We start from the raw sequence: 27,946 nt of genomic DNA, 5'->3' as shown, positions 1-27,946 counted from the left end.
CTGAAGCCGCTGTAATATACTCACATGCATGCAGATCTGGGCAGATATGGTTGTTGTTGTGGCAGGGAATCGGCTTCGTAGCGCACGAATATCAGCAGTGCGATACATGAGTTATTTAATGTACATGGCGTATTGGCCCTATCTACCTAGCGTTAAGACACTAGCGAGGTCCTGAGTCTGCCTCGTCACCACAATATCGCTATTGGTATCTAAACCGGCTCTAGAATTCAATATAGAGGCATGTAAGGATAAATGGTACTAGTACCGGGTGTTTTTCCAAACGCGAAGCAAAACTGTCGTCGTCGCGCGTTGAAGGTGCATAAGAGAACTGGCTTGGAGAGCTTCTTAGAGCGGATAAGTGCGCGATCCGGATCTGCTTGGGAGATAGAGAATGCGTGCGAATTATAATAAAAGCCCTGTGCTTTAATCGTAGAAGGAGTACCATAATCACAGCCCGATGGTCTGAGAGTATCTTGTCCGTATTGACTGTATTCCAGCGTTCTACGTAAAATTTTCATACGTACTTTTTCGCCGAGTAATCCTCTCACCACCACGGCATACCGCTCGTGCCCTTCGGAAAGGTTTATCTGGCCAACGCCAATGCCAACGCTCTCTAACCATCAGAAGGGCACGTAGAAACAGCATAAAAAGCATAGCCGTAGTGATGAAGGAAAGAAAGGTCCGCTCGTAAGGCAGTACAGACTGAGGAATGGCAAAGAGACTTGATACGATGGCAATAGGAGAGATGATCGTTATCGCAACCTCCCCAGTTTGACTACTTTGTTGGGTTCGAGCAAGGTCCAGATCCTTCTGGAGTTTCTGGCAGCCTTCTTTGATTCTCTGCAAATCCCTCCAGAGACGTTCCATGTCGCCAAAAGTCCGGTTAAGCGACACCAATAGCTTGATGATATGTGCTCTTGTGTCAGGAGGAAAATCCTGGTGAGTATCGAGGAAGTATTCTATGTCTCCTCTTTCCGACAAGAAACATCCCCAGCTACCTATCGCATCTGAGAAATTGCAGTCCAAATGGTCCATCAAGAGCCGCATATGTTCGTTCCAAATGCAGACATCGTTCTTGTTTCTCTTGACTGTGTAGGAAGACTTTTGACGCATGAAATATTCCTCAATGGTTACTACTAGCTGCTCGGCTTCTTCCAACATGTGATTGGCCCTGATTTGGCATATGTTCAGAAAGTATGCGCGAGGATCCCAGAGTGGCTGGTCCACATCAAGCTGACCCATCGAGATTTTATCGTATCGTAGCCCCGAAGGAAAATCTTGATCGCCAGGATCGAAATTGAAGTTCTTGGTTTCCAGGGCGAAGGCGGTCCAATGCGAGTTGTCGGTTCCGCAGATGGTGAGTGAGAAGTGAGCTAAATGCATACTTATAGTCTCTTTTCCAGCATCTTCGATTAGAAAAGATAGATCCATCCATTCCGAGTATTTGTCTTCCCCTTCGCGTCTACTCAGGTCTTCTGGAGGCGTTTCTCTCAGTAAGAAGCATGAAAGATGAAGGTTGAGTTGGAAGACTCGATACCCACTGGTTGAAATGCTAACACCCAATGATATTCTTCGGGCAATGAAGCGCTCCAGCAACTCTACTACTGCTCTTTGTTGGTACTTGCGTGCAGTCACGGTCAAGACAAGAATGTAGCAAGGATCAGGGTCGGCGATGTAGATCAGTCTACGGTCGGCATCTTCTAGTACGCCGTGGTCGAAGCACTTCTCACGTAAATGATGATAGAGTTCTCTTGGTTTCAGCGGCTCTCCGTACGTTCTAGGTAAATGAGTAACCGACATGCGTTGGTGAGGTGCACCAGCCGACTCATCCATTCTGCTTTCGGCAACTGCATCAGAATCCAGTGCGACGATTGATTCTGGTCCCATCAGACTGGGGTTGGTGTAGTCGGAGTCGTACAGGACAATTTTTGTATCGCATGGTGACACATTCTGAGCGGGATCGCAGACTGGCGGTCTTGAACGGTCGTCCAACCATGCTGTACTTTTGCATGATGCGAGCATATGTTGTCGGCTAACACCATGACAGAATCGCAAGACAGCTTGGGTTGAGGGGGAGACGAATTCCTGCTTGTAGGTCATGAAAATACGAACTCCTTCGTTGAACGGATCATCCGCGTCCAGTAGGTATTCGACATATGGGTAGTCGTCCATGGGATTACGCAATGTGGCTTTCTGCAGGTCATAGTGGTTCCAAGTACGGATGAGGTAACGTTTATCTTCGGACTTATAAGACGGCGGTCGAGAGCTGGGCTCGGTTTGTACACCGGAATTGTCTGCTTCGCCTGGTTTGGAGTAGGTCTCTGGACGGTCTTCAACCTCTTCTTTCAACGGAAGAGCTTGTAGGGCGAGGAAAACCAGATGAGCTCCCAAATGTTCCAAGATACGCTTGGAGACTAATCTGTTTTTCTGCGCTCGGCTCATATCAGACGAGTCTCTCATCTCAGCTTCGTTTGGTACGTAAGAGCAAAGAGGGCATTGCGGAAAAATCATGGTTGTCGTGACTCTTCTCTGATTCGCTAACAAGGGAAGTTGCGAATCAGTAAAAGACTTCGCATGTTGGTTCCGCATATGTTCGAAGTATTCGTCTTCACTTATGAACAATGTGGCTGAATGTGCTTTTGACGTGCATCGCCAGCGGCTTCTATGACCTTCGAGATGAGCCATCCAAGCAGCGTTGTCCTTGAACAGCGCTGCGCCATCTGGGCACCCTTGGAAAAGACATGTGTATGGTTCAAGGTCCCCTAAAACATGTCTCCTGTAGAATGGTCAGCTACTAACTTCTTTGTAGTTTTTCCAGTTGGAGGCAAGAGGAAGGATAAGTTCGCAAAGATAGCGCAATCAAGTCCTTGACTACATACCTCCAGTGGAAGTCCTCTGATTCCTTGACGGGCAGCTTCTTGCAGCAATATGGACACTCAAACTCCTGACAACCAGCGATAGTCTTGGGTGGGCACGGCAACTCTACTGCTGTACTCGAGGAAGGTTTGGCAATAAAAGTAGTAGATTGGTCAGACTCCGTTTCAGCGTGCCGATATAGGATACGCCTGCGACGAAATACGATGTCGTCCGATAGTTTGGCACGTAGGAACTCAGGTGCATCTGGAAAGCAGCAATCCACCATGTGCCGGGCAGACCCCACAGATATCCCGCTGGTTCCGATGTTTTCCTGGTGTCTCAGGGTGAGTCGTACGGTATCCCGATTTTGGTTCTCGAAATAATGCGTCATCTCGTTCCGACAGGCTGAGTTATTCTCTTCCTTAGCTAACCATGGGGTTTCGTCTTCAGAAGATGATTTCGAGATCTGGCAAATCATAAATGAAAGTCGGTACAGTCGATCAATAGCTTTCTCTATGTTTGACAGACTGCTTTGGATGAGCAGGTTCTCGGCAGCATCTTCAGATGCTACCCCGTCCTGTACTGAATTTGTCTCTGTTCCTTGAAAAGACGAAGACACAATAGATGAAGCCGAATCATCTGAGTGCAGATCTGCAAGGTTCTCATCCTCTTTGGCAAGATCGTCAACGCGACGAGAAACCTCGGATGTTGTGTTTGATCTCAAGCTTATGGTAGCTAGATATGGATAGTCAGTCAACGAGATATATTCTAGCTTCCCAGTAGCGCCGAGTAGTGCTCTTTGTCCCTCACACTTGGCTACAGTAGATCTTGTTTAGAGATGAGATGTTAAGGAAGATGACACTTGCCTCTGTGTACAGCATCTGCTAAGGAGACAAAGAAATTTCCTATAGCTTTCTGCGCTATCTGATTGTTGTAAAGCCGGCAATCGAGTGAGTCTTGACCGTCTGCAAAGACGCCAATATCGTTCACCCATATCCTGAATCTTGCGTTCTGCTCCTCGATCATACTAGTACCGTAGTCATCATCTAGGACATTGCTGATGTGGCCTAGCTCTTTACTGACACCGATTAGCACACTGAATTGTTCGAGACATCTTTGAGCACCTGTACGAAGCTCGAAAGGCATGCTTGACGACAGAATGGTGGTTTTGATACACTATGACACAGTAACGAGCAATGAAGAGGAAAAGCGACAGCGAAAAACGACCGGTGAGGAAGCTACATGAGATCTCGATGTGGCAGCCAGTAGTTCTATGCACCGAAATCATTCTTGGTTGACGGTGTGTTGTACAGAGATAGTATTGGTGCTCTGGAAACGCATATGGGCGGGGTAGGACGTTCGTCAGCCTGATGACGCCATCTTCTGTCACGGTCCGCCGGATGCGTCGTGGGTTGGGCTGCCACTGATTAGGTTTCGTTCAGACCATAATTTCGCACTCAGTTGAAGAAGCTTGGAGTCTATCTATTGCAATACAATGGCTGGTGTTGAGCTTGCTCTAGCCATTGTCCCACTCGTTATCGTGCTGATAGAGCATCACCAAACCGTATTTTGCAAGAGCAGAGCCTTGACTTCATCCAGAATCAGCAATGAGCAGCAACTCGAATTCTATCAAGATCTGCATGCGGAGCTGTCTCTACTCTACATGACTTTGAACAGAGTAGAGATCGTTTCCAGCAGAACGGAGCTCAACAGAACGCAGCCAGCAAGCTCCCCAGCCCAATCAATCCAATCGAGGCTTGGTAGTAGTGCAGACAATTTTCAGCAAATTCTGGATCGTGTTTTAAAGAGCATAGATGATCTGGTACGTGAAGATTCAAGCGCGCTGACACAAGCTGATACCGTAAGTGCTCTACTACAAACGCTCCTAGTCCAGAACCGCACTCGCTGATCTTCTCAGGAACACGATCGTTCTATGCTACAAAAACTCCGTCGTTTTGAACAGGCCATCAGAAACGATGAAGCATCGAATTCGGTCCGTGCGAGATTTCGGTTCGCCCGAAATGAGAAGACTCGCAATGTAGCGATGAAACGCATACATAATGGAGTTAGAAATCTGGAGCGTCTACTGAACTCTTCGATGGAAATCTTTAACTATCGAGTTTGCCCGTCTCACCAAGAATTCCCAGCCAACAGAACAAGGAGACTTCCAGAAGCACTTTTTAAGAAGATGGCGAGCAAGTGGCCATGCTCTTGCAATGTACTGCATTCAGCGAGACTATGCTTATGGAACTGTTGCTATGTAAGCGACAATAGTGATGATACAAATTGCCCTGTCGACATCATCATATCCACGCCTAGTAACGAACGAGTTCCTTCCCAATGGCAGGAAAGCACAATTCTTATTGCTGGAAAGTGAGTTTGCAAAACAATACCTAGTGTGTTATCAAGTCTCACTAAAACTTTGTCAGGCAAGGGAATCAAGTGAACGAAAACGATCATGTTGAACTCAATGTTCAATCTGCGGGTGATCAAGTACCCTGCACTTTCTCCTCAGCGCCGCCGGGTCGTAACATCGACTCTCAGTCATTGTGTGACTTGCTACAAAGAGCAGCAGGTTCTAACACATGCCTTCAAATCTTGTTTAAGAATGGAATACTTTGGCAACAAAGATCTAAGCAATCACGCTTACAGAATTGCCATCAGTCGGATGCGTCACTAAAGAGTCTGCTCGGAAGTGTTCAACGCTGGCAGCGCTACAATCTGCGTGACAGATTGATATTGTCCGTAATCTTAGCACATGCAGTCATGCATTGCTCTGGAGGACCATGGCTGCACGCAGATTTGAACAAAGAGCATATATTTTTCTTCCGGAATAAGGGTGGTCCGAATCCAGACATTAGCCGACCATTCCTTGCAATAGACTTTTTACAGCAACAGACAGTGGTGGATGAAGAGGACGATTTGTTCGCGATCCATTCAAATCCTGCTCTCCTGTCTCTGGGTATTTTGCTACTTGAGATCAACAAGAAGATCTTGATCGAAGACCATTGGTTTACAGAAGATCTAGCTGATGGTGTGGCACAAATCGGGAGCACAAACTTGGTGACAGCACTTCGCATACTGGAGGATATGGATGGTGACATGACTGTTGGATCACAGAGGGCTGTGAAGGCTTGTCTCGAGTGGGATCAAGCCAACTACGGAAGGGAGGATGAGGATTTTGCGACACGGATGTATGAGCTCGTTGTGAGACCGCTTGAAGATGCGCTACGACATGGCTTCGAAATCACACCGGAACAGCTAGGATTGGGCGAATGCCATATCCATGGGGTGTGAAAGGACATAGACACTCGTTTTCATTATGTATATTTATCGGATGGACTCCGAGCTCACTACACATACCGTGTTCATCAGCTCTCCAGATCATAAAGTAGACATCCTCCAGTCCTGAAGTTGTACACAAAAGCCTTTCCCACAGGTCCTTCCCCGTTCGCTCCCCCTTCGCCTTTACTTTCTACCCACCTCGCCCTGTAGCCTAGCAGTAGGTCATGCAGCTCTTGCAGGTACTTCCTCTCAGCAAGCGGCATCTTCTGGATGAAGTAACGCCATGAGTCCGGGTCGCTGAGGCGTGTTTCCTTGAGAAGGTTCATCACCTCTTCCTTCGATTCGATGGCGGCGATGGGTGCAGACTGGAAGGCGGAGAGCAGATCTGTGGAGCGCGATTGCGCAGCCTCGACAATAGACCATTTGTTGCTCTTCTTCGATCGGTGCTGAGCTATGAGGACATCAACGTTCGCTTTTGGCGCACTGGTGGTGTTGTTTGAGCTTGGCGGGGCGGCTTTGATGAGGCGAGCTGCACTCCCTTCGCGCTCTTCACGGTCTCGGAGTTCGTTTCGGAGATAGTTCAGAAGATCTGGACTGCGCAGATCTGTGTCTTCCTTCTTTGCGATGGACTTGACTTTTAACTCAGGCTTATCGGGCGCAACGCCGTGCTTGATTACGATGACCCAGCTGTGCCTATCGTCGCGATAGTGACGTAGGATGTCTTCAATAGAGTGCGCATCGACAGCGAGTTCGGCGGTGTAACCATGGGCGATGAGGTCTGCTACCATCTTGATGCCCGTAGAGCGGAGAACATTGGGGTCGAAACTAGCGACGAGACAATCGCAGCGTCGTGGCATCCATGATATAGATGGGGTGTCTTCTTCGGCATGTTTCCGTAGAAACGTCGACTTCTCAGGTTTCTTAATGTATCGACTCATGGAATTGACTAGCCGATCCCATCCTAGATTCACGCCCACGGCATGAGACGCAGCTGCTGGGTGTGCGTGACTGGAGGCTTTCGGGCGATATTCCTCGATCAGTTTGTCGTACCTTCCGCCTGCAGCAAGCACCTCTTTCTGCTTCGTATCGAAAAGACATTGGAAGAGAATGCCATCAGAGTAGAACTTCTCGTTGAAGCTGCTCAGCACGCTGATGTAGATTTTGCGCTTCACACTCCACAGCTTCGTGTAATTGATAACAGAACTCAGATGTGCAAAGATGACGTGCGTTCGTTCAAGGTACTTGGTGCCCTCGAATAATCGTCGCAGCTTCGCGAATGCCTTTTCCGGTGTGTCGCGCCAATCGAAACGCGCCAGGTCGTCTAACGAGGTCGATGGGATGCCAATGTCTGACGATCGTAATTCGTTGCGAATCAACTGCCAATTGTTCTTCCCAATATTCAGTTTACTGAGGGCCGCCTTGACCGCTGCGCGCTTTGGGACGCTGATCCTACAGAAATCCATGATCATTTCTAACAGATCGGCGTGATTCAAGTGGAAACACATCTGCGTCGACCGGAACGAAGGAAACTCATCAATGATCTCGTCAACAACCTTGAGAACCTCTGCTTCCTTCAAGGTAAGGTCGAGCGTGTCATAAGACAAGATATCGAAATCCGCCTCGCCGTTACTACGTGGAGCACTTCCGGTGTAGTTATCACGGTAGACGTGACCGATCGTGAATGTCTTCTCCAGAAAGACTCCGCCGCGACCGATACTACGCGCGTAGGGCAGAGTCAGATCGTAGGGCAGCTGGACCAAAGTTCCAGAAGGGTCGAAAAGTTTTACGACGTGGCTGTCTGCATAATGATCAGACCAAGGTAGTAGTACCTGACGTTGTATCTCAACAGCACCATGGCTCCGGAAGACCATGGCTAATCTGTCTCTAACAAGATTCTGTAGAAGCACGTCGTTGGCCTTTATCGTCTGGGTTGTCGCACTGAGGTCCCAAGCATGATCTTTCGCTTGGGTGTCAGGCTTCTGTGAGAAGAGAGCAGCCATCATTTTCGCGTAATGTGGCGAGTTGCGATCTGAAAGGGCTTTGAGAGCTTCCTTGACGGCTTCGTCCTCCATCTGGGCAGGTACCTTACCGCTTCTCAAGAGCTCAGTGCATCCTGGTCGCTCCGAGGGGCGATGGCTGATAAGCGACTTGATGATGCCACCTTGCAACGACTTTTCGGGGGTTTCAAATTCTTGTGGAAGATCGTGTTTTCGTTCACGCAACGACCGAATAACCTTGTCACGCTCCATGGCAGTCCTTAGGGGAAAACACATCTCGAAAAAGATGATGCCCATGGAGTACATGTCCACTTTGTTGTTGTAGTCGCCGATAACACTAGAGCTCAACTCGGGAGCAACGTAAAGTGCAGTGCCTACGCTTCGCGTCATGTCGCCACCGTCCTGTGTACCGCTGGAAGACTTCGTATCGGATCTCTGATATTGTCCACTAGTAGCTAGTCCGAAGTCGCCGATCTTGGGGACTTTAGCCATATCAATGAAGACATTGTCGGGCTTGAGATCACGATGTATGATACCATGACCATGGATGTGAGCGAGCCCTTCGAGAATTTGCCGAAACAGCCTCCAGTACTCGTCTGGATCGTCGTACAGACCTGTACGAATCAAATCTCGTAGGGTTTGCTTCTCACAAAACTCCATTTGAATATACAAGATTGATCTTGACGACTTGGTAGGCATCGAATCGGACATGGCGCGTTTTTTAACTGCCGGCGAAAGCGATCCCAGGCTAGCCTCATCTTCTAAGCTAGGTCAGCCTATGATATGTTTGTAAGCTCAGATGAGATAAAACTTACCTGAATCGGAACCAAAGATTACTGCACCAACATCATCTTCCGACTCGTCGTCGGACCCGAATTCAATCTTAGGATACCCACTGGAGCTGATGAAGTCTAACCCCCCACCGCTTTTCCCGTGACCGCCACCATCTGTTGTCGTCGTGGTTGGAGAAACGTCCGATTCCCAGTCAGACTCATCTCCATCTGATGATGCAGAGTCGTAATCGTCATCGGCTTCAGCTTCTGGCCAGGCCGTGTAATACCGTACCACACAGCTATGGTTGAGCCGTGACAGAAGCATGACCTCTGAGAGGACCTCACTCAGTGCTGCTGCAGACTTTTGCTTAATCTTCTTGATGGCATAAAGGCGACCATCGACTTTGTTACGAGCTTTCACGACTTCACCGTATCCACCCTTGCCCAGGCGCCCTTGTTCGACCCAATCATTGGCGTATCGTGAATATGATGGAACAACGCCGGATGAAGACTCACGCCGTAGCCTATAACGACCCAACGACGTCGATGAGTTTCTAGAACGTACAGGCGTGGAAGGTCGTTCGTATACATCCACGTCGTCGCGCAAAAATTCGCATGGGATCAGGTCGAAGGCGGACGGTCGCTTCTTGGGATCAGGTTTAAAGAATTTGCGCAAGACTTCTTGCAATGGTTCCGAGCAGCCAAGGATATCTGACAGCTCCTTAGGCGAGTTGTACTTCCCAGGCGCATCGAACCCGAACAGCATCTGAAGGAAGGTGACTCCCAAGTCCCATACATCAGTCTTACGAGTGTGATGCGCATCCTGTGAGAGTTCAGGTGCTATCCAGTAGAACGATCTTAGTGGTTTTGTCGGTTGTACGTCTTGATACAGGCTTTGTAGGTGGTATAAGGAACCTTGGAAGCTAGCATCAGCCAGAAGCACTGTTATACCACCGCCAGAAGATCTCTTGAACAAGATATTGTGCGGATGAACGCGTTTATGGACTATTCCGTTGCGGTGATAAAAGTCTAGTGCTTCCAAGAGCTCAATGGTCCAGGAGCGAACTCGTGCGACCGGCAAGGGTCCATCATCGGCAAGTCGCTCGCCTAGGGACCCTCTGTCAGCGTGTTCCATCAGGACACTGATTTCCCACCCGGGGTCAGGAAGGTGCTCAACTTTGAAGTCCAGGACGGATAAGATGGCGCCTTGTCGTAATCTTTTAATCTCTTCCATCTCGTCTTCGAACCCCATAATAGCCTTCTTCAACTGAGGGTCAGCAGCAGCACTTCCACCTCCTACTCGAGCCCGCTTCAATACTAGCGTAAGGGTCGTTGAACTACCAGCCGGTTTGACCAGTAGCTGTTCTGTTAGAGGGCCAGAACGGAAAGGGAGTGGGTTCTCAACACCGTTGCACTGGATTGTAGTATCTTCATGCTGAACGGTAATGGTCCTGTCGAAAGAAATGTAGTTGACATTCTCGCCGCTGGGGAAGTACGAAGGCGGAGTGATGGCAGATACACGATGCTTCTTGCGCTTTGCCATCAAGTCTTTCCGGCGCATTTCGTCGCCTACCATCTGCTGCAACAGGCGCTCTTCCTCGGCCTTCTCCTGGTCCCGCTTCTTCTGTAACTCTTCTTCTTGCTGTTTCAACTGTTCGACTGCAGCAGCTTCTTGCACTGCTCGCTCAGCATCCAGATTCTCGTAAGCTCCGTCCGTCTCGCGGACTGCGATCTCGTCCTCGAGTATCTCTTGGATGGCGGTCGCAATGTCGTAGATCATTACCTCGCCTACTAGTTCGCGAGGTCGGTTCTTTAGCAGGCCATAGAGCCTATCCCAGGTGCTTTTTCTTAGGCTGCCACCATCTTCTAGAGTAAGTTCGGGTAGCGTTTTAGGGTAGGTGGCAGTGAGTTTAGCACAAAGTGTAATGGAAATCTTCTCGTTGGAAAAGGATGACAACTTCAGGCGCAATACGCGATCTGTAGTTTTCTATGCTGAAGTTAGCGCTTGCCCCGAACTGAGATCGAGTCATCGTTGAGCAAATTGATATGTCGTGGTAACATCGAAACTCTGTGACTTACGCTCCATGCACCTTTGGCTTCTGATTCTTCATAGTCGTCCATGAAGACAGCCTTCAAGACTTCGCGCTCATCTTCTTGTGCCTTCTCGTAGGTTTCGGAGGTTTGCGACACCATCGGAGGTCGCGATTCTCCGAACGGGCTGGTTGGGCCCATCTCATCGTCGCCAGTCGGCGTACCTGTCGGCGTAGATGCATTATGCGTTTGTTTCTTATTCTTTGGTGTTCTTAGCGGTGCCATAGTGGGCTAGTGGTGATGATTGAAAAGGCCGTCATATAGGGTATCGACGGAGAGACTAGCAGCCGTAGCCGCTGCCCTTCACACTGCAGACATCTTCGACTGGTAAAAACTGCAGTGAAAGATGTTGAGAATGACGATAGAGACTTCGTGGCCAGCGCAGCGCACGTCAAGTAGCGGTCGGTGGGGGCGATATGTTGGCGAAGCCCCGCCATCCATGGGTCCGTTCCGCGCTATCCCTGCAGGCACAGGTTGAGCCGCCGGACGCGACTTTCTCATGTCTCGAGATCGACGAGCAGGAACAACAAACAGCATCGCACCTTCTTCCATTCCGGCAATGCGCTAGCAGACTATCGCATGGTACGTCAGACGTGTTTGCGAACCATTCGCGACGGTACAGAGTCCACGAAGGCGCCTATTCCACTCTCAGCCCTCGCTTTCTGCGAGTAAACAACCCGCCAAACAAACACACGGATATACCCACCCAGCGCATTCGAAATCGCCATCACTTTCACCACCACGCCTGGCCCACGACTCTCGCCCCGAACGGCGATACACGCTTCATCATGTTTTCTTGGATTACCGGCCCGCGCATCACCAATGTGATCGAAGACCTCCAGCCTGGTACGTCGCACTGTGTTACGCGCCTCCTGCGGTTTGCTAACAGCACCAGAAAACAACTACGAGTCCACTTTTATCGAACCTCCAGAGACACCGGCCCATCAGTTCGCTGTCAAGGCTTTTAAGCATGCCATATTCGGAACACCCGCACCTGAGGAGGCAAAAGATGCTTCAAAGAAGAGCGAAAGGAAGGCAAGGATAGATGCAGCAAACGCAAAGTTCGAGCTCCCCGCACCGAAACAGAGCCGTCCACCCATCTCGCCGTCAAAACAGCCAGGCGGCATCCTCATGACGCCAGGCACCGCAAGCAAGGGAAGGAAGCAGGTGTCATTCGGATCGCAGGTGGTAGATAACGAAGGCAAGCGCGACAACATTGGCAAGACCGGCATACCCAACGACTGCCCTGGGAAGTTCCCTAGTCCTTGGACACCTGGCACGCACCTGAAGCTTGACCCCGAAAGTGACAAACGACCGCGTACCCGCCTCACCGAAGCCCTACTCGACGCGCGAACGACCACGCAACCAAAGTCGGGGCAGAAGCCCAAGGCGAGGGACGACAGCGACATCACAATAGATCTGGGTGCCCCACGATCCGAGTCTGGCAAATACTGGAAGGAGCAGTACGAAAGCTACGCGGAAAACAGCGAAAAGGAGATGAAGAAGGTCATTGCCAAGCAGCAGCTTGCTAAGAAGTTCGCCATGAAGAAGGATGGCGAAGCCACAGAACTATCTACCAAACTTGAGCAGGAACGCAAGCGGTACAGACAGCGAGAGCGGGATCTAGAGCAGCAGAACAAGGACCTCCAGGAACGGCTACGTCAAGCGATGGCCGAGAGCATGTCTTCGAGTATCGAAATTGCAGCGCTGAAAGCCCGAATCACGGTCTTGGAAGCGTCAGGCTCAATACCTTCCTCTGAGCTTCAACAGAACAAAGCTCCATTCGAGATATACGAGGATGCCAGTAGAGATCATGCACGATCGCCCACGCGTGGCTTAGAAATGGACCTTGAAGTTTCGTATGCTGCGAACAACAGCATGGCTTCTTCTACCAAAGAGAATTCGTCACCTAAGCCCCGCCGTAACCGCCGTGGTACTATCCCCGATACACTGAACCGACCAGTGCTTCCGTCCAGACTAGGAACAGCAGAGGGCGAGGCCTCCATCATCCTAGGCAGATCACCTCGTGCACCGGCACGTCCATTTGAAATCACTTTAGAGAAGGCGCTTGCGCAGCCTCAGCAAGAGCAACCACAGAGATCGCCACTGAAAATCCGCAGGCCAGATCCAGCCGACGAGAACAATGCGCCCACCGCAACTCTGCCCTCCAGTCCGTTGCCGATGCCATCGCCAGGTCTCGATCCCTGGATGGATATCAACAACAGTTCGATAGCGCAGATGGACAAAATGGCTCTACCAGTCTCTACTGGTCAGCCATATTCACGACCTGAGTGGAATCCGCCACCAAAACAGCATCGAGTGTCGAGATCTGTATCGCAAGTCAAGTCAACGGAGACAACTAAGTCAAGCGAGAAGACTACCGTGCCTGAGAAGAGCGACAGAAAAGCCGAACCCACTCGACGCAGAGAACGTGCGATGGAGAAGGCCACTCACGTCTCAGAGCTTGAGGCAACATCGGTTTCGTCGAAGAGAGCCGAGAAGCAAAAGCTAGAGGAACCCAAGACTGACGCATCCTCCCGTTCCGCTCGAAACGATGCCAAGTTCGATCTCTCGAAGGTCACCGCACACCATGCAGAAGGTTCTGCACAAGTGAAGCATGATCGTAGCCAGATGCTACCTGTCGACCGCAAAGAGCAAGCGAGAAGACGGCTCGAAGAGAGGAAGAAGTTGAGGAAGGCCGGTCCTTCGATTGTTGCATCTTGATTGTTAATCCGAATATTGGATACTAGAGTGTTTTGTTGCATTTTCTCCGGAGTATAGGATTACCATGGCTATTGGGTTCTGGGTCATTGCACGATACCTTCACATGCTTCATCGTTTACAGAATTCAATTGGATATTCATACATTGCTTCATGTACCTCGTACACAGCGCTCTACTATGCAAAAATGGGGTATCATCCCAAACGCCATCGAAAATGCTCGTTCGCTTATGCCAAAACCTTATTTCTTTCCCGCAGCAATAAGCTCCAACGCCTTGTAAACCGGCACATCAGTCTTCTCCAACTGTGCTCGTTGATAAGACGTCATCTTGCCTAAGACATATTTGCTTACGACATTCGGATCCCTACTCTCTGGTCTCCCAATCCCAACGCCTACTCTCCACCACTTTACCCCTCCAAGGCTTTGTTGACAGCTTTTTATGCCATTGTGACCTTTTGCGCTGGCGCTACCGTCGCGGACTGTCACTTTGCCTAGCGCAGATTCAAGTTCGTCGTGTACGACTACTAGTCTGCCTTCTAACGTCGCACTTCCAGAGGCCTGCCGTAAACCACGTAACCACTCATTGTATGCCCGGAGTACGCCACTCCCACTGACGTTCATCAATGACGTGGATTGCCAGAACGTCCAGTCATCTTCTGTGCTTTTGTCTGTTGCTACTCTTCGGTACCCGGTCAGACCAAATGCCATGTGTGTAGTCGGAGGCCGTGACACTAGGCCTGATAGGCCTCTTTGAAAGCCTTCATAGCGTTTTGCTTCGGAGAGTGCTGAGGTGACGATGTGACCTGCGGAGTGTAGTGTATTGGCATACGCTGAGCCTGGGTTGCCGATGGAGGCTACGAGGAGAGGGTAAGCGGTTTGAGCAGCGGGTTTCGCCATTGAGATTTCTGGCGGTATTGTTATGGACGAAGCGTCAGATTCTGCAACAAGCCTGCGATTCTGCTTCGGGGACTTGTTGGAAGGTTTGCGGGGTTGGTTCGCCGGAGTCTCGGTATCGGATTGCGTGGGCGTTGGAAGGGCGGAGTCGTGCCTTTGCTTCTCTTGTTTGCGTTCCTCTTTGCGAAGCTGCTTCCGCTTTCTTCGTCTGGCGGCTGCTGTGGTGGGCTCGTCGCTGCTGTAGTCGCTGTCTTCCGGTGGTGAGGCTTGGACATTTTCGTGGAGATCGGCGGCAGGGATTAGCGAAGCCGTAGGGCTCGCCACGTGCGCACGTGTGGTCGCGTCTGACATGATATGGGATGAAGAGAGAGTTGTGACGGTGATCGCGACAAGATTATGCGGAACGAGCTTCTCTTAATCCAGTCAATACCTTGTGCTTTGACTTGCTCTGTGAAGTGAGCCGTGGGACGTCATAACAGGCGCTGTGAATTGTTCCGATCACAGCCACACGTAAGAGTCATAGTGGATTGGTAAGGGCGCTGCACCGCAAGCCGCCCTTTTCAAGATGATACGGATATGTCATCATAGGAGAAGTATAGCTTTTTGCAAACTTCTCGGGTGATTAGCATGTGGATAGTGATTTGAGACGCGAATCGGAAGGTACAGATCGTGGGATCTCTTGGCGTACATCATTGCTCAGGAACAAGGGTCTCGGTGCCGCATTTCACCCTAACTAACCCCGATAACATCCGCCACCTGCGCGCCGACAGCCGTGTAATCAGTAACTTCTTCAACCACTCGCTCAAACAAGATCGTGCACATCAAAACCTCATTTTCTATCTCTTCGTCATCTCAACATGTCCGAACGGCCGGCAACACCACCACGAGCGACTCGCTCAGCGGGCAAGCTTCCGCCTAATCCTCCCACCCCCGAGCAGATCAGGCGCATGGAAGAGGCTCGCCTGAGAGCAAAGGCGCAGGCGCAACAAGCACAAGCATCGAAACCTACACCAGCGCCTGCCGCCGGTACCAAGCGAGCGTACTCCTCTATCACAGCCGCGCAGACTCCAGCGACCCTTCGCAACGCTGCAGCGGCATCACCCGCCAAACGCGATCAAAATGGCTTCATACAGCCGCCATCGAACGACTATATCCAACCGGCAAAGAAATACGCGAGATCGGACTTCATCGAATATGATTTCAGTAAAATGACGGATACGAAGGGTGGTTTCCTAAGCACCGTAGACGACCCGCACAACAAGGCTATGTGGAAAGGGCAACAAAAGGAAGAGCAAAAGCCAGAGGGCGTATCAATGGCAGAATGGGAAAGGGAGCGTATAAGACGGAAGCTTCGTGCCAACAGGGCCGGTCCATATGAGCCTGGTATCTCCATCTTGGACACGGTCAATGGCAAAGAAGAAGAGGATGAGGAAGCAGCACTGCTTGAGGCTGCTGAGAACGCCGAGATCGAGAGTGGGACATTCAAAGGCAAATATGGCGATGGCAAGCGTGACGTCAAGGGCAAATGTCGGGAATGTAACAGTCTCGAGATCGATTGGAAGTGGCAGGACATATTCGGCATCGGCATCTGCAATATCTGCAAGGAGAAACTCCCAGACAAATACTCTCTCCTCACCAAAACCGAAGCGCGAGACGACTACCTCCTTACCGACCCCGAACTCAAAGACGAAGAACTCCTACCTCATCTTGAACGACCGAACCCGCATAAACAATTCTTCCACCCCATGCAACTTTTCTTGCGTCTTCAAGTCGAAGCGTATGCTTTTAGTCCGCAGAAATGGGGCTCAGCAGAAGCATTAGATGAGGAGTACGCGAAAAGGCAGGTTGTGAGCAAAGAGCGGAAACAAAAGAAGTTCAAGAACAAGTTGGAGGATCTGAAGAAGCGGACGAGGGTAGAAGCATACAAACGCGCGCGATTAGCGGGTGACGGCGGTGACGCGCAATTTGGGCAAAAGATCAAAGGCAGGTACGATAGGCATGAGCACGAGTGGGGCAGGAGCGTACTTGATCCTGAGACGGGTATGACAAAGAAGAGGTGTGAGGAGTGTGGGATGGAAGTTGAAGAATTGGAGTTTTAGATAAGCTCGAGTGGCATGGCAATGCGTCGCGCCAGATGATACCCATATTTGCATTTCTTGTCCTTTACATCCATGGGTTGGTAGCAAGCGTTATGTAGTGAGTCCTTATACCACATTACGTCTAGCGTAGAATGTGGAATTGACTTGCATCTTGTCATCGACCCGCAAGACGAGCCCCACTTCGCCTCGTCCCTGGCACCTGCCCTCCACGCCATGAAGCATTGTGGTCCAAATTCCATAGCCGTTTATCTTAGTATATATAATTATAGATCGAGCTCTTAGTCATCGAAACAGCTTAAGGGCCGGTAACTCAGTGGTAGAGTGTAGGACTGCAGTTCACCAATAAACCGCCTTCCCGAAGTCACCGGTTCGACTCCGGTTCGGCCCTTCCTTTTTTTGCACTATGTCCTTTTTGCTCGCTCTGACAATCTCTCTTCTCTTCCAAGAAGGCTGGAGTTGGTCTGCAATTTCTCGGTTTGCAGTTGCGACAATCATTTTTGCTTCGTGGGCGAGCACAGTGGGCCAAAGCTGTGTACTCTGCTCCATGATATTGCAGGAAAATGATAAACACATAGCCTACTACAATCGACTATGGCTTGGTCGAGAACCGGTACTGGAGTTGCAGATGCCGATAAGTCCGTCTGATGCTGTTACACACTATCTTTCCAATTGGTATAGTATAGGAACAGTGCATAGCGATAGGAATGTATGTGAGGACGTTGGAATACAGTCAGACGGCTCGTCGATCGTACAACATGTTCTCCGCACCGAGCTGACCTCCAGGTGCCATTTAGTACTAGCGTCGGGTTTAGACACAATAATGCCGAAGCATTACAACACGAAGCGCAGCATATATGTAGACACCCTTGGCTCATGCTTTCGAATATTTCGATTTGATGACCGTAAGACTGCTTTCCCGTTTTGTACCCCGATCAGTCTCCCTCAGCACTGCACCAAGGTCGTCGTTTTCACGAGTGCATCCAAGATACTACGCGTCCGCAATGTCGCCTATTCCCATCGTCGTCTGTGGCAGAAACCCAAATATCGCAAAGGCCGTAGCTGAGGGCGTCAAACCAGAATACGATGGTATGCTTGGATATCTTGGTCGAACTAGTATGTGCGCGGGGAAATGTAGCTAACCTCATCATCTTTCAGTAATCCACATCAACCTCTCTGTCGAAGAAGCAACATCTTCGATACCTCTAATCATTTCGTCCAAGACCCCACCCAATAGCTCCTCCAACATTGGCTCCCAGAATTACGGCACCAGGCCTGCTGTCGTAGCTCTTGGGGGTGGTTTCAACGATGAAATGTTCGAGGAGATCAAAGGTTCTTGTGGAGATGAGAAGATGGTATGGGTGCGCACAGATAAAACCAGAACCGGCGAGATGCCGGATTTCAATGATTACGAGGCGTATGGAAAGGCGACCGGAGCGCGGCTGAAGAAGTGCTTGGATGAGTTGAAAGTTGGGAGGGACGGCGGTCAAACAGAAGGGGTGTGGTTCTTCTAAGTAAGATTCGAGTATATCGACACGAGCAAGTGCATGGCGTTCCTACAGTCATTTTTGTTGTGGGCACTATTTCAAGGGGCATGCGCTAAAGTCTCTTCCGCATCAGCCAGTACGTGTCATTTTTTGGTTCCGTTGAAGAGAAAGAATGTGGGATACTAAGGTCAAAAGAGAAGACTTTGCGTACTTCTACAAGTACTTCAGTACCGCTGACATGTGATGATTTTGGCTATTTTTCAGCATGATCCTTCTACTCGTATGTTGCTCGGTCTGCGCTGTGTTTGTATCGCCACATGCCTCTGGATGAACAAAATCGGCCATGACATGTACTCATGAAATTGATGTTTCAGGGAAGCGCTGGGACTAGTTCGAAACCATATGATACTTGTATCTAGACTTTGGAGTACCAATTCCAATGGGCCTTCTTCATTATATGTCTCGCAAGGGCAAGAAGTCGTCTCATACGGCGTTGTGGGCGTAATTTCGAAGAAGTACAAAGTGGTTCATAGTAAATTTGGAACATTTTTTTAGAATGCGATATTATAGAGATACAAAGAGGGCGCAAATCAGGATGCGTTTTATACCCCGAGTACCGAGGACAGTACGCACAACGCATAGCGCTGGTATTCGGATGTTGAAATCTCTTTCGTCAATCAGGTCATTCTTTTACTGGCATTCGTCTTTCGAGCTCCTCAATCATGATCTCGAGACCTCTCATCTTTGGTGTAACGATTCGAGAAACGAAATACGTTCTTTGAAGACACCAAGTCGTCTCCAGGCATACACCGTGAATTGAGTATTTTTTGTTTGGAAGAAGAGCAAGATTCACACACATAGAAACTTTGTTTCTACATTTTGGGAAAATCTAAGCAACTGAGTACGCTATGAGAAGGCAAGAATCTTCATGAGAGAAGGGAAGGATTTATATGTTCACCGATCTAACCCAGTCTCAAGTACTTAGCACGACTATGCAGCTTGGATACACTCGATTCAATAAGGAAGTTTTGTCAGAACCATGTCTCCTCGCGAGTGCCAGCGCACATATTGCATCTTCGCTTTGTGTTCTTGGTTGTGTTCGAGAACTTGGGGATCTCACGCTGTATCTAAGACAGTCGCAGCAACACACCAACATCGCGTGTGATCGTAACCATTTTAGCTCGTTCCCGTGAGTGAGGCCGTTTGGAATTTGGGCGGAAAAAGAAGGAAAAGACATGCATGTTGCTGTGGCGCACTTTCAAACAGCAAACATACCATAAATCTTCAGCCTTTTCGTACTTGTGTATTGCAAGAGGGGCTGATAGAAATAACTGCTCACGAGACGTGTAATGTGCCTACATTTAAGAACCAACTGGAGAGAATCAAGGTCCATCCTTTCTTTGAACACGTTTTTGAGAGGCTTGTGAACGTGAGAGCAGGTTTACGACTCGTGTTTGGTTTCTGCAACATGGAAGAAACAGTATTGGTCTTTTGAAAGTCAAAACGAACAGACATACAGCATAGACATAGCAGTTTTTGGTGTTCATATCTTTGTGCAGAGATAAGAGCACTAAACCACGGCGGAAGATTTTAGGTCCAGTCCTCAGCGCTGAGACCATAGTAGCGGTCCTAACAACATTTACAAAGAGCACGCTAAAAGCTCATACGATGTTCGTCCAGTATTTTTGGGATCTTGAAACATGGTTGAGTAGAAGCCTGAGCCGTCGAAGGTGTAGTAACTTTTTAAGATTCGGTCGCTCACACCACCATGGCTTGAGTTGGTCTCTTTTTTTGGTACCTGTGCCTTGACATGTTCTCCGAGTCCAACATCACACCATCTTCACCATCGCTGCGAGCTAGACCAGCCATAACCCAGGTCGTTTAGCCTTTTTGTCCTGCAGCAGATCGACTCCCTATGGCCAACCTTCGAGTTGTTTTGAGGATTTAGACTTGATTATGAGATGATGCTGTGAAACCTCCAAAAAAGGAGACCTTGATCCACGATCAGAGTTGTTGCAAATGTTGAGCGAGGAAATCAGAACAGGCCATGCCCCGTATTTTATGTCGTTTTGGTATTATGTGGGAAATGGTTGATATGCGAAGAAGTAGAATGGGAAGGCGAGCGTATGGTTTTATACACTTTTTAGTACCAAGCTCGGAATCCGTGCTCAATCTGTACAGTAATGTCAGCCTTAAAATCATCTCAAAGAACATCCATGTGTTCACAAAAAACCAACACCACGTGGTCATGGGAACATTCGAGAATTTGTTTGAATCTTTCATTATTCTTCATTAACACTTAGCGCTTTTACCGCGCAAGGTATCTATCATTATCCACCACATTGCTCTAGTACTTGTTCCAGTACTGGCCGCGACCCCTCCTCTTGCCCTTGACATCGGCCTGCTTGACAACAAAGACACCACGGTCAATGGTGTTGATGACAACGTAACCAGATTCAAAGGTGTAGGCAGACCAGGTACCAGCGTCCCAGAGAGCGTCACCGCCGCCGGGCTTGACATCATCCGGAGGGTAGACATCGAAGTAGGCAATCTCCTTGACCTTGGAGCCGTCAGGAAACTTGGGGATGCTGGAGACGTCAAGGATACGGAGACCGGCCTGGTAGTTGGATTGGTAGTCAAGACCGTCGTAGACGTATTGGTTGTGGTCGACAGAGCGGGTGGTGGTCTTGTAGTAGCCGGTGACGACGGGCTTCTCAAGGTTCTGGATGTCCCAAATGTAGGTCACAGCGAAACCATCTTTGGCGGGACTGTCAACAGCAGTGCGGTTGGGGTCGATTTGGCCCTCGTCAAGCTCATCGTCCATGACGATGTGAGTTTGCCAGTAGGGGTCGAGAACCCAACCCTGATGGGTGTAGGAAGCTCCGACGTAGGGTGTGCGAGAGATGATGGCACCAGCGTTACCGAAACCCTTCTTGTTGGTGACGTCGTAGATGGTCAGGGTGTCCTCGTTGTAACCGTAGCAGATGTCACGGCCGTAGTACTTCTTGTGAGGTCCACGGTAGACAATGCATTGAGCGTCGTGAGTGTAGCCGTCCTGGCCGTTGCAACCCTCAACGTAAGGCTTGGTGGGGTCGTCCATGTTGATGAACATGGGTCCACCAGCACAGGTGTCGTTACGACCGGGACGACCGCCAGCACCGCAGGCGACGGCATAGTTCTTCTCATTGTTGGCGACGACAGTGTGGGTGCGGCCCTTGATACCCTGGTTGATGTCGACAAGGGCAGTGTCTTTCTTGATGTCGAAAGTGAAAGGCTTCTTGGGAGAGAGCTTGAGCAGCTTCTTCAGGTCAAAGACCTGGACGTGGTGACCAACACCCTCGGAACCAACAATGAGGCTGTCACGAACGACCTTGATCTCACGCCAAATAACGGAGTCGTTGTTGGCGGGAAGGCGTCCAAGGTACTCCAACTGACCGTCCTTGGTAACTTCGGAGAAAGAAGCACCGTAAGTCTGACCGATGGCAATCTAATTGGAATTAGTTTTGGTTCGCTTTTATCCAGAGGATAATTCGGTATAACAGGGATTACTTACGAAGTCACGGCCCTTGTGCGACCAACCCCACGAGCCACTTCCCTCGCCAATGGCATCACCGAGCTCCTCGTGCGTCTTGAAGTCGTACAGATCGATGTTCTTGCACTGTGCTAGTGTTAATTGGGAATGGTTTTGGTGGAATGATCTTTCTTACCTTGTAGGTTTGGTCGGCATCTCCCTTGACAGCCTCAACACGGCCGTGCTTGCACTCAATCTTGTTCTTGTTGGAGCGCTTGTGGGAGAAGCCATTCCAGCGCTTGCTGTCGTAGTTGCCAGCAGCGCGTTGCTTAGCCCATGCCATCTCCTTGCCGGACATCATGAGGTCCATGACCTCTCCAGAGGCATATTGCTGGTGGGTAAAGCCATGAGCGGCGACCAAAGGCAGCAAAGCCGTGGTGATAGTAGCCCACTTCATCTTTGCGAACAAGACTGCGGATTGACGGTTGGCAGTTGATGATGATCCGAGAACCTGGGAGCAGGTTACAACACTTTATATATCCTCCCCTCTCTGCACCACCCTCTCGGAAGCACCGACCTGCCATGATGCCGTCGCGTGCAGGACGCCGTAGATGACTATCATGAGCAGACCTTCCTATCGCAGGTACTCCGAAAAGTTAGTATAAGCAACCAAGGCCGTATAGAAGCAACGACAGCGGCCGTTGTATGCAGCAAGGTCCTGGGCGAACCTTGGTGAAGTCTTGGGCGTGATTTTTGCAGGCAATCGTTCATGTACGCCGAGAATAGTGTGATGCTTGGCAAGCATTCCGCCTTGGATTCGAGCATGGGAGCATGGAACTACGGCTGGTGTACCCCAGTATACTGCAGGGCATGCTGGTCGAGGCCATGGCGGGGCTACACAGACGCAGTGCAACCTAGGGTGGGATCTTCTTGAGCGGAGATGGGGATTGGTAGATAGCGTAGCCTAAAGAGGAAGCTGCTTTGCTTGCCAAGAATGACTGGACCCCATGCGCGCCACGACCAAATAACCGTGAGGAGCTTTGAACCTGACTATTGATTCTAGAGAAGGTGGTGAACTGGATGGTGTAAGCCGACGATAGACTTTAGCCGGATCGATGCTGTGCGTGGATACACGAGGACATTCCAGGCAAACTTCCGTCAAGAGGATGCTGCGTGTCAGATGTCGCCATTCCGGTGCTCAAGAGTGTGCTTGAATCCGACTAAAAATGGAAAACCTCGCTCTTCCGGTCTATGCGGTAGGCAACGGAATGCAAAAGAACGGAAGTGGAGTTGAACCGAAGCGCGCCTATCGGCAGACGTTCACCCAGGCACCAAGGTCCTTATCTCGACTAATACGAATTCTGGGAAACCGAAAGGGCGATCTCCACGGTTGGCCTTGGCATGTTACTCGTTGAGTCGAGCAGCATAGGTAGCGGAGATGAGGCGGAGTATGTGGTGGCGACTGGCAGAAGAAGGAAATCGATGTGGTCAGGAGCGCGGAAGGGACAGCCTCTTGTAGCATACTCCTTCAGTGCCCACTGAGCATGATTGAGGTACACTTTGAGCACAATTGAGGGTATTCTAGAAGGCCTACATATTGACAGGGTCATTGGCGCAGCGCATGACGAGCCGCATGCTTCGCGTACTTCCAAGCTCTAGTAACTTGACAGGACCACGGTCATGGTACTGCCATGCCTTTGTGCCTAGGTGATGGACAGGTACCGCCAAGATCTAGCAAGACCGTCATCTGGGATATTCGAATCTTGGAAAAAGCTCAAGTAGATGAAATATTTGATGTTATCAGGCAGAAGAGGGTGAAGGATGCGACGCTGAAGGACCGAAAGGCAGAGCGGAAAGAAGGCGCGCGAGGCGCCTCGGCTGGACTTGCCATGCAGTCGCGACATCACGTCCCTTCTCACCACCCAAATCCTGGTGCCACGCTCCCAGCCCCAGCTTCGGCCAATCACCACAACCATGCAGCTCACCGAAGACGACCTCTATCGCAACTCTACGCAGTTTAGAAATTGGTCTTTCACCGCGCCACAACTAGCCGCCCAACGGCTGAAGATCAACATTCAAGCCACCGAGCGCGTCAAAACGAATGTTGCGCGTTTACGAGCCCAGCGCGGCAACGACGCCGTGGACAATGATACTGTTGGATCTGGCATAGACAAGGAGAACGGGAGCGGGACTAGCGGAACCAACACTCCAGATGGGCGAATGCAAAGCGTAACAGAAATAAACTGCCTCACCGCAGAGGAGGAACTGAAGATAGTAAACGAATTCTGCGAACGCGCAGTCGCCCTGGGGAACCATTACAGCTTCCCCTTGAACGTCGTCGTATGTCTAACTACACTTCTCCTGCTCTTTATACGCCTCCAGCACTTCATACTAGGAAATAGATGAGAGATGGTCACTAATGCATCACCAGTCAACATGTATCCAATTCCTCCGCCGCTTCTACCTCTACAACTCTCCCATGACCTACCACGTTAACAACATCCTCCGCACAATAATGTTTCTCGCCACCAAAGTCGAGCTCTTCCCCATCCACGTCTCGCAGTACGCTGAAGGCGCTGGCCGCAACGTGACCGCCGAAGACGTCCTCGCCCCCGAATACATCATCGTCCAGAGTCTCCGCTACAACCTCGACGTCCGGCATCCATTCCGCGCTATCAAGGCTGGTCACATGGAAATGCTGGAGATGGCGCATGGGAAATACCAGGGGCCGGCGCAGGGACTAGGATCGAAGGAGATCCAGGCTAAGATTTGTTCTGTTCCGGTAAAGGTTGGAGGTCCGGCGATGAAGATGCCCGAGAAGAAGGTTGAGGAGAGGATACATAATGCGTATGGTGTGGCGACTAACACCCTCCGCACTATTGCCGTGTTGACAGATGCGTACTTCCTGTACACGCCCTCTCAGATCTGGTTGTCCGCCCATCTCCTCGCCGATGAACCGCTCACGTTGTTTTACCTGTCACTCAAGGTGCCTACGTCTAATCCGGTTTACGACAAACTCCTGAGCACATTGCGGAAATGTGCATCTCTTATTTCAAGCCACCGTCTTTATGTCAATAATACACTACCAGCGCCAGAGCGGGAGGCGAGGGACGCGAAGCATAAGGCGGAAATCAAGACATTAATGCAGAAGCTTAAGAATTGCCGGGATCCAGACAAGGCCGATTTGGTCAAGTTGAATCAGGCGCAGAAGAGGGATGCAGTGCAGGGTGATGCGCTAGAGGAGAGTAAGGCCAAGAGGAGAAAACTGGCGAGGGAGGGGTATGAGAAGGAGTCTGATGCTTTCTGGGGGCCTGAGCTTAAGAAGGCGGAGTAGTGCGGTCGTGATGGTCAAGGATATGCATATAAATTTGGCGTTCACTCGTATCAGGCGACATTGGGTGGCGTTATAGGTGTTCCTAAAGATACCAGTGTGCTCATCAAGCGAGTAGCACAAGGAGTTTCAAGAGGGTAAACAAAATCATTTCACATTCTTGCTAATCTGGCTATGCAAGATTCCAGATCAAAGGCCGTGGCGTGCTGCCTCCTATTACCAATTACCCCGTCATGTTAATAAACCGACGTCTAACCAACACTTTGCCTTTTGAAGGCCTTTGCATGCTCCCAGTCATTAACCTGTCGCGTGTATAAACCGACGCCTATCCAATGTCTCACCAGTTTCGTGAATATTCAACCAAATCGATGCCACCAAATGCCCACACCGTAGCAAACTACCCAAATCTCGCCTGGATTCCGCCCGGAGACTCCTCGTGTCAATCAACAATGCGTTCAACGTGATTCTTCAAAAACTTGTAAGGAATCCTCCCCCGAGGCGCACCCGTTCGGTTTAGCATCAGTTACCACGCCCGTAAGGAGGTGTGTTGCCTGTCCTACCCTGTGCAACACCATTCCTCGGATCTCTTCGGCTGCCGTTCGGAAACATTGGCGCCACCGGCGCGATGCTTGCTGGTTTCTTCGCTCCTAGGACAGAGTTGCCGAGATGGTTGCTGGGAGATTTGCCAGTATAGTTGCCGAACATGCCGCCATTGCTGGTACCCGGACGTCCAAACTTTCCAGAGGAATCGCTCATTTTGTTGGCTTTCTCCTGCGCTTCATCTTTCTTACGACCCTCAAGCAGAGCCTTCATCGACTCGAGGGCCTTGCGGTGCTTCTCCGGGACTTTGCTCATGTCGTTTTCGAAGGTAGTCAGAATGTGAGCCTCGCGCTCCTTATACTTCTTTTCGAGTTCGACGATGGTGTAGCTAGAGATGTCGCGCTGCTTCTTCTTCCTAGGTTGAGGCGTTGAAGCAGAAGTCGGGTTTGCGGTCGGGCCATCTTGCAGTTGTGGCGTTTGTTGATCGAGCTCTGAGTGGGAATCGGTCTCCGCAGAATATGCCTTGGTGCTGGTCGCGTTCTGTGTAGTCTTAGGAGTAGCTTTATCGACGGGCGACTCTTCGTTACGCTTCCTTTCAACGGAGGATGAGTACGCCTCACGACGAGATCCTGATCGTAATGTAATGAGGGGAAGATCTTCAGCATCGTCGTCGTCGACGTGCTGCTCTCGAACTTTCTTCACATGTGCGTGATGATGATGAGCGTACTCTTGGCCTCCAACATGGGTTTCTGCCATATGATGTGAGCCAGGTCGACAAACTTCGCTGGGATATTCGGTCGTGGGAGCCAGATCTGGATCCACAGGAGGTACTTGGTCGTCTTCGTCATCGTGTCCGTCTGAATCTTCCGTGCCGCCACCTTGTTCAGCAATGCCCTCTTGCACCTGCGCCGCTTTGTTAGCAGTGGTATCGCCAACTTGATTAGAGTCACCAACTCCTCCTTGTCCCAAGACAGGCACATGATTTTCGAAGAGATTCCCATGATGATCAACGTCATCGTTTTTGCAGTCCTTGTAACGCTCCTGATCGCGCCTCCCGTTACGATCTTGGGTCCCATCCTCATCCGTACCGTCCCGAGAAGGTCCACCAAAGTCGTCCCTGTATTTAGGCGGGGCTCGATCAACGTGCTGACCAAAAGACTCGTCGAAATCCTGGAGGACTCCTTTGAGATCGACCATCGCCTTGTGAAGATCTGGAAAGTCGCTACCGCAAGCCGTATAGATTGTGATCACGTTCCAGGACGCAATCATCAGGTTGTTAAAGTTTGGGAATGCCGTATTGACGATAGAGTTGAACAAATCAACTTTGACGTGGCTCGAAATCGTGTCGAAGGTCTTACGCTTCGCATCTTCAGGGATTGCGTCGAGACCAACGCATTTGCGCTTGTTGGAGACATGTTGAACGATCTCCTCATTCAGTGCTTGCTTGCGTGACTTCGTCACTACCATTTCGTCAGTGCTGTATTATCATAATGACTAAAATGATTACCACGAGTAAGAGTCCGGTCCTGCTCAGCCTTCGCTGGATCGAGCCTTGCGAGTGTCTGTACCCAGTCAGCAGGAAGTACTTGGTCCACGCAACTTATGTTCGAAAAGATGTCTGCAGGGGACCTGACAGAGTCCATAACATGCTAATGAACATACCTCTCCTTCATGAAACAAAACTGGCGCCTGGTTAGGCATGTTGTAAGCGGCCCGCCTAGCCTCGTTGATCTTGTTCATCCTCGCGAAGATAACCTGGAATTTTTCTTTGAACATTGGTACCATAGTCCTAGCAATGAAGCCATGAATAGGTTGGGAGTCAAGGACGTTTTCATCTTGTGGCAAAGGATCCTCAGTCTGCATCTGGATCTGGCCATCTTCTACCACTAGGTAAACGCGGTATATGGAGTTATGCTCTTCCGGTAGTTGTACGTTGCCAAGATCGAAACGTCTGGCTTCTTCTTTAAGTGTGGCCAAGACCAGTTCAGGCTTGATGATACTGTTCACTTTGGTGTAAGTAGGTGGCTCATCGTTACTGATACCCTCAATGAACAAATCCAGGTGGTGCGGATCATGAAAGCGAAGTTGGTCGCGGAGAATGAGCGCGCGCTTCTGAGCCTTGTTGAGCGAGATGAAGGTGGGTGCCTCGATCTCCATAGCGAATGAGGTGTCGAGGTCGTGTATAGTGGAAGCAGTCGTATTCTCTTGGGAGACACTGAGCGCAATTGCCCCGAAGGCGGCGACAATGTGAGGTCGTCAATCCAGAATCCAACTTTAACTGGTTATTGTGGTGGGGGAGACAAGATATCGAATTGGGTTTGGTAAGCGGTTTTTATATCCCTGGGGAGACGAGCTAGTACCGG

General features: G+C 50.2%; 10 protein-coding genes and 1 non-coding gene across 11 annotated transcripts; 6 read left to right on the top strand and 5 right to left on the bottom strand.

Annotated features, from left to right (window-relative positions):
- Positions 1-134: 134 nt before the first annotated feature.
- CC77DRAFT_1021059 (hypothetical protein) lies at positions 135-3,785 on the bottom strand. The gene is made up of 2 exons (XM_018525193.1): positions 2,880-3,785; positions 135-2,776 (listed from the first exon to the last, which is right to left on the bottom strand). Exons 1-2 carry the CDS (start codon positions 3,332-3,334, stop codon positions 502-504), a joined length of 2,730 nt encoding a protein of 909 aa, XP_018385089.1. The 5' UTR covers positions 3,335-3,785; the 3' UTR covers positions 135-501.
- A 472-nt stretch (positions 3,786-4,257) lies between these two features.
- Positions 4,258-6,190, top strand: CC77DRAFT_133941 (hypothetical protein). The gene is made up of 3 exons (XM_018530191.1): positions 4,258-4,678; positions 4,775-5,229; positions 5,286-6,190. Exons 1-3 carry the CDS (start codon positions 4,352-4,354, stop codon positions 6,151-6,153), a joined length of 1,650 nt encoding a protein of 549 aa, XP_018385088.1. The 5' UTR covers positions 4,258-4,351; the 3' UTR covers positions 6,154-6,190.
- A 37-nt stretch (positions 6,191-6,227) lies between these two features.
- Positions 6,228-11,227, bottom strand: CC77DRAFT_990533 (Serine/threonine-protein kinase; the record flags this gene model as incomplete). The annotated part of the gene is made up of 3 exons (XM_018536322.1): positions 6,228-8,899; positions 8,981-10,898; positions 10,991-11,227. 3 exons carry the CDS (start codon positions 11,225-11,227, stop codon positions 6,228-6,230), a joined length of 4,827 nt encoding a protein of 1,608 aa, XP_018385087.1.
- Positions 11,228-11,506: 279 nt separating this feature from the next.
- CC77DRAFT_1095407 (hypothetical protein) lies at positions 11,507-13,860 on the top strand. The gene is made up of 2 exons (XM_018529794.1): positions 11,507-11,848; positions 11,898-13,860. Exons 1-2 carry the CDS (start codon positions 11,791-11,793, stop codon positions 13,724-13,726), a joined length of 1,887 nt encoding a protein of 628 aa, XP_018385086.1. The 5' UTR covers positions 11,507-11,790; the 3' UTR covers positions 13,727-13,860.
- Positions 13,861-13,967: 107 nt separating this feature from the next.
- Positions 13,968-14,810, bottom strand: CC77DRAFT_897576 (peptidyl-tRNA hydrolase; the record flags this gene model as incomplete). The annotated part of the gene is made up of 1 exon (XM_018533549.1): positions 13,968-14,810. A coding segment is annotated over one exon (843 nt), but the record flags the coding sequence as incomplete, so codon positions are not given.
- A 416-nt stretch (positions 14,811-15,226) lies between these two features.
- On the top strand, positions 15,227-16,996 carry CC77DRAFT_1021055 (DNA repair protein). Its single transcript, XM_018525192.1, has one exon. It carries the CDS (start codon positions 15,476-15,478, stop codon positions 16,715-16,717), a length of 1,242 nt encoding a protein of 413 aa, XP_018385084.1. The 5' UTR covers positions 15,227-15,475; the 3' UTR covers positions 16,718-16,996.
- Positions 16,997-17,016: 20 nt separating this feature from the next.
- Positions 17,017-17,105, top strand: CC77DRAFT_t54. Its single transcript has one exon. It is a non-coding gene; the product is annotated as a tRNA-Cys (tRNA).
- A 443-nt stretch (positions 17,106-17,548) lies between these two features.
- On the top strand, positions 17,549-18,714 carry CC77DRAFT_1021054 (hypothetical protein). Its single transcript, XM_018525191.1, has 2 exons — positions 17,549-17,803; positions 17,873-18,714. The coding sequence occupies exons 1-2, from the start codon at positions 17,719-17,721 to the stop codon at positions 18,226-18,228; spliced, it is 441 nt and encodes a 146-aa protein (XP_018385083.1). The 5' UTR covers positions 17,549-17,718; the 3' UTR covers positions 18,229-18,714.
- Positions 18,715-20,548: 1,834 nt separating this feature from the next.
- Positions 20,549-22,169, bottom strand: CC77DRAFT_1062007 (hypothetical protein; the record flags this gene model as incomplete). Its single annotated transcript, XM_018528485.1, has 3 exons — positions 20,549-21,688; positions 21,755-21,859; positions 21,909-22,169. 3 exons carry the CDS (start codon positions 22,167-22,169, stop codon positions 20,549-20,551), a joined length of 1,506 nt encoding a protein of 501 aa, XP_018385082.1.
- A 1,177-nt stretch (positions 22,170-23,346) lies between these two features.
- Positions 23,347-25,296, top strand: CC77DRAFT_990518 (cyclin-like protein). Its single transcript, XM_018536321.1, has 2 exons — positions 23,347-24,052; positions 24,144-25,296. The coding sequence occupies exons 1-2, from the start codon at positions 23,687-23,689 to the stop codon at positions 25,044-25,046; spliced, it is 1,269 nt and encodes a 422-aa protein (XP_018385081.1). The 5' UTR covers positions 23,347-23,686; the 3' UTR covers positions 25,047-25,296.
- Positions 25,228-27,740, bottom strand: CC77DRAFT_964381 (hypothetical protein; the record flags this gene model as incomplete). Its single annotated transcript, XM_018535682.1, has 4 exons — positions 25,228-26,486; positions 26,538-27,043; positions 27,091-27,145; positions 27,246-27,740. 4 exons carry the CDS (start codon positions 27,738-27,740, stop codon positions 25,563-25,565), a joined length of 1,980 nt encoding a protein of 659 aa, XP_018385080.1. The 3' UTR covers positions 25,228-25,562.
- Positions 27,741-27,946: the final 206 nt, after the last annotated feature.

The sequence above is a fragment of the Alternaria alternata genome (assembly GCF_001642055.1).
Source record: "Alternaria alternata strain SRC1lrK2f unplaced genomic scaffold CC77scaffold_12, whole genome shotgun sequence".
Taxonomy (NCBI): Eukaryota; Fungi; Ascomycota; class Dothideomycetes; order Pleosporales; family Pleosporaceae; genus Alternaria; species Alternaria alternata.
The sequence above is the reverse complement of the archived record's forward strand: the minus strand, read 5'-3'. Positions and strand labels throughout refer to the sequence as shown.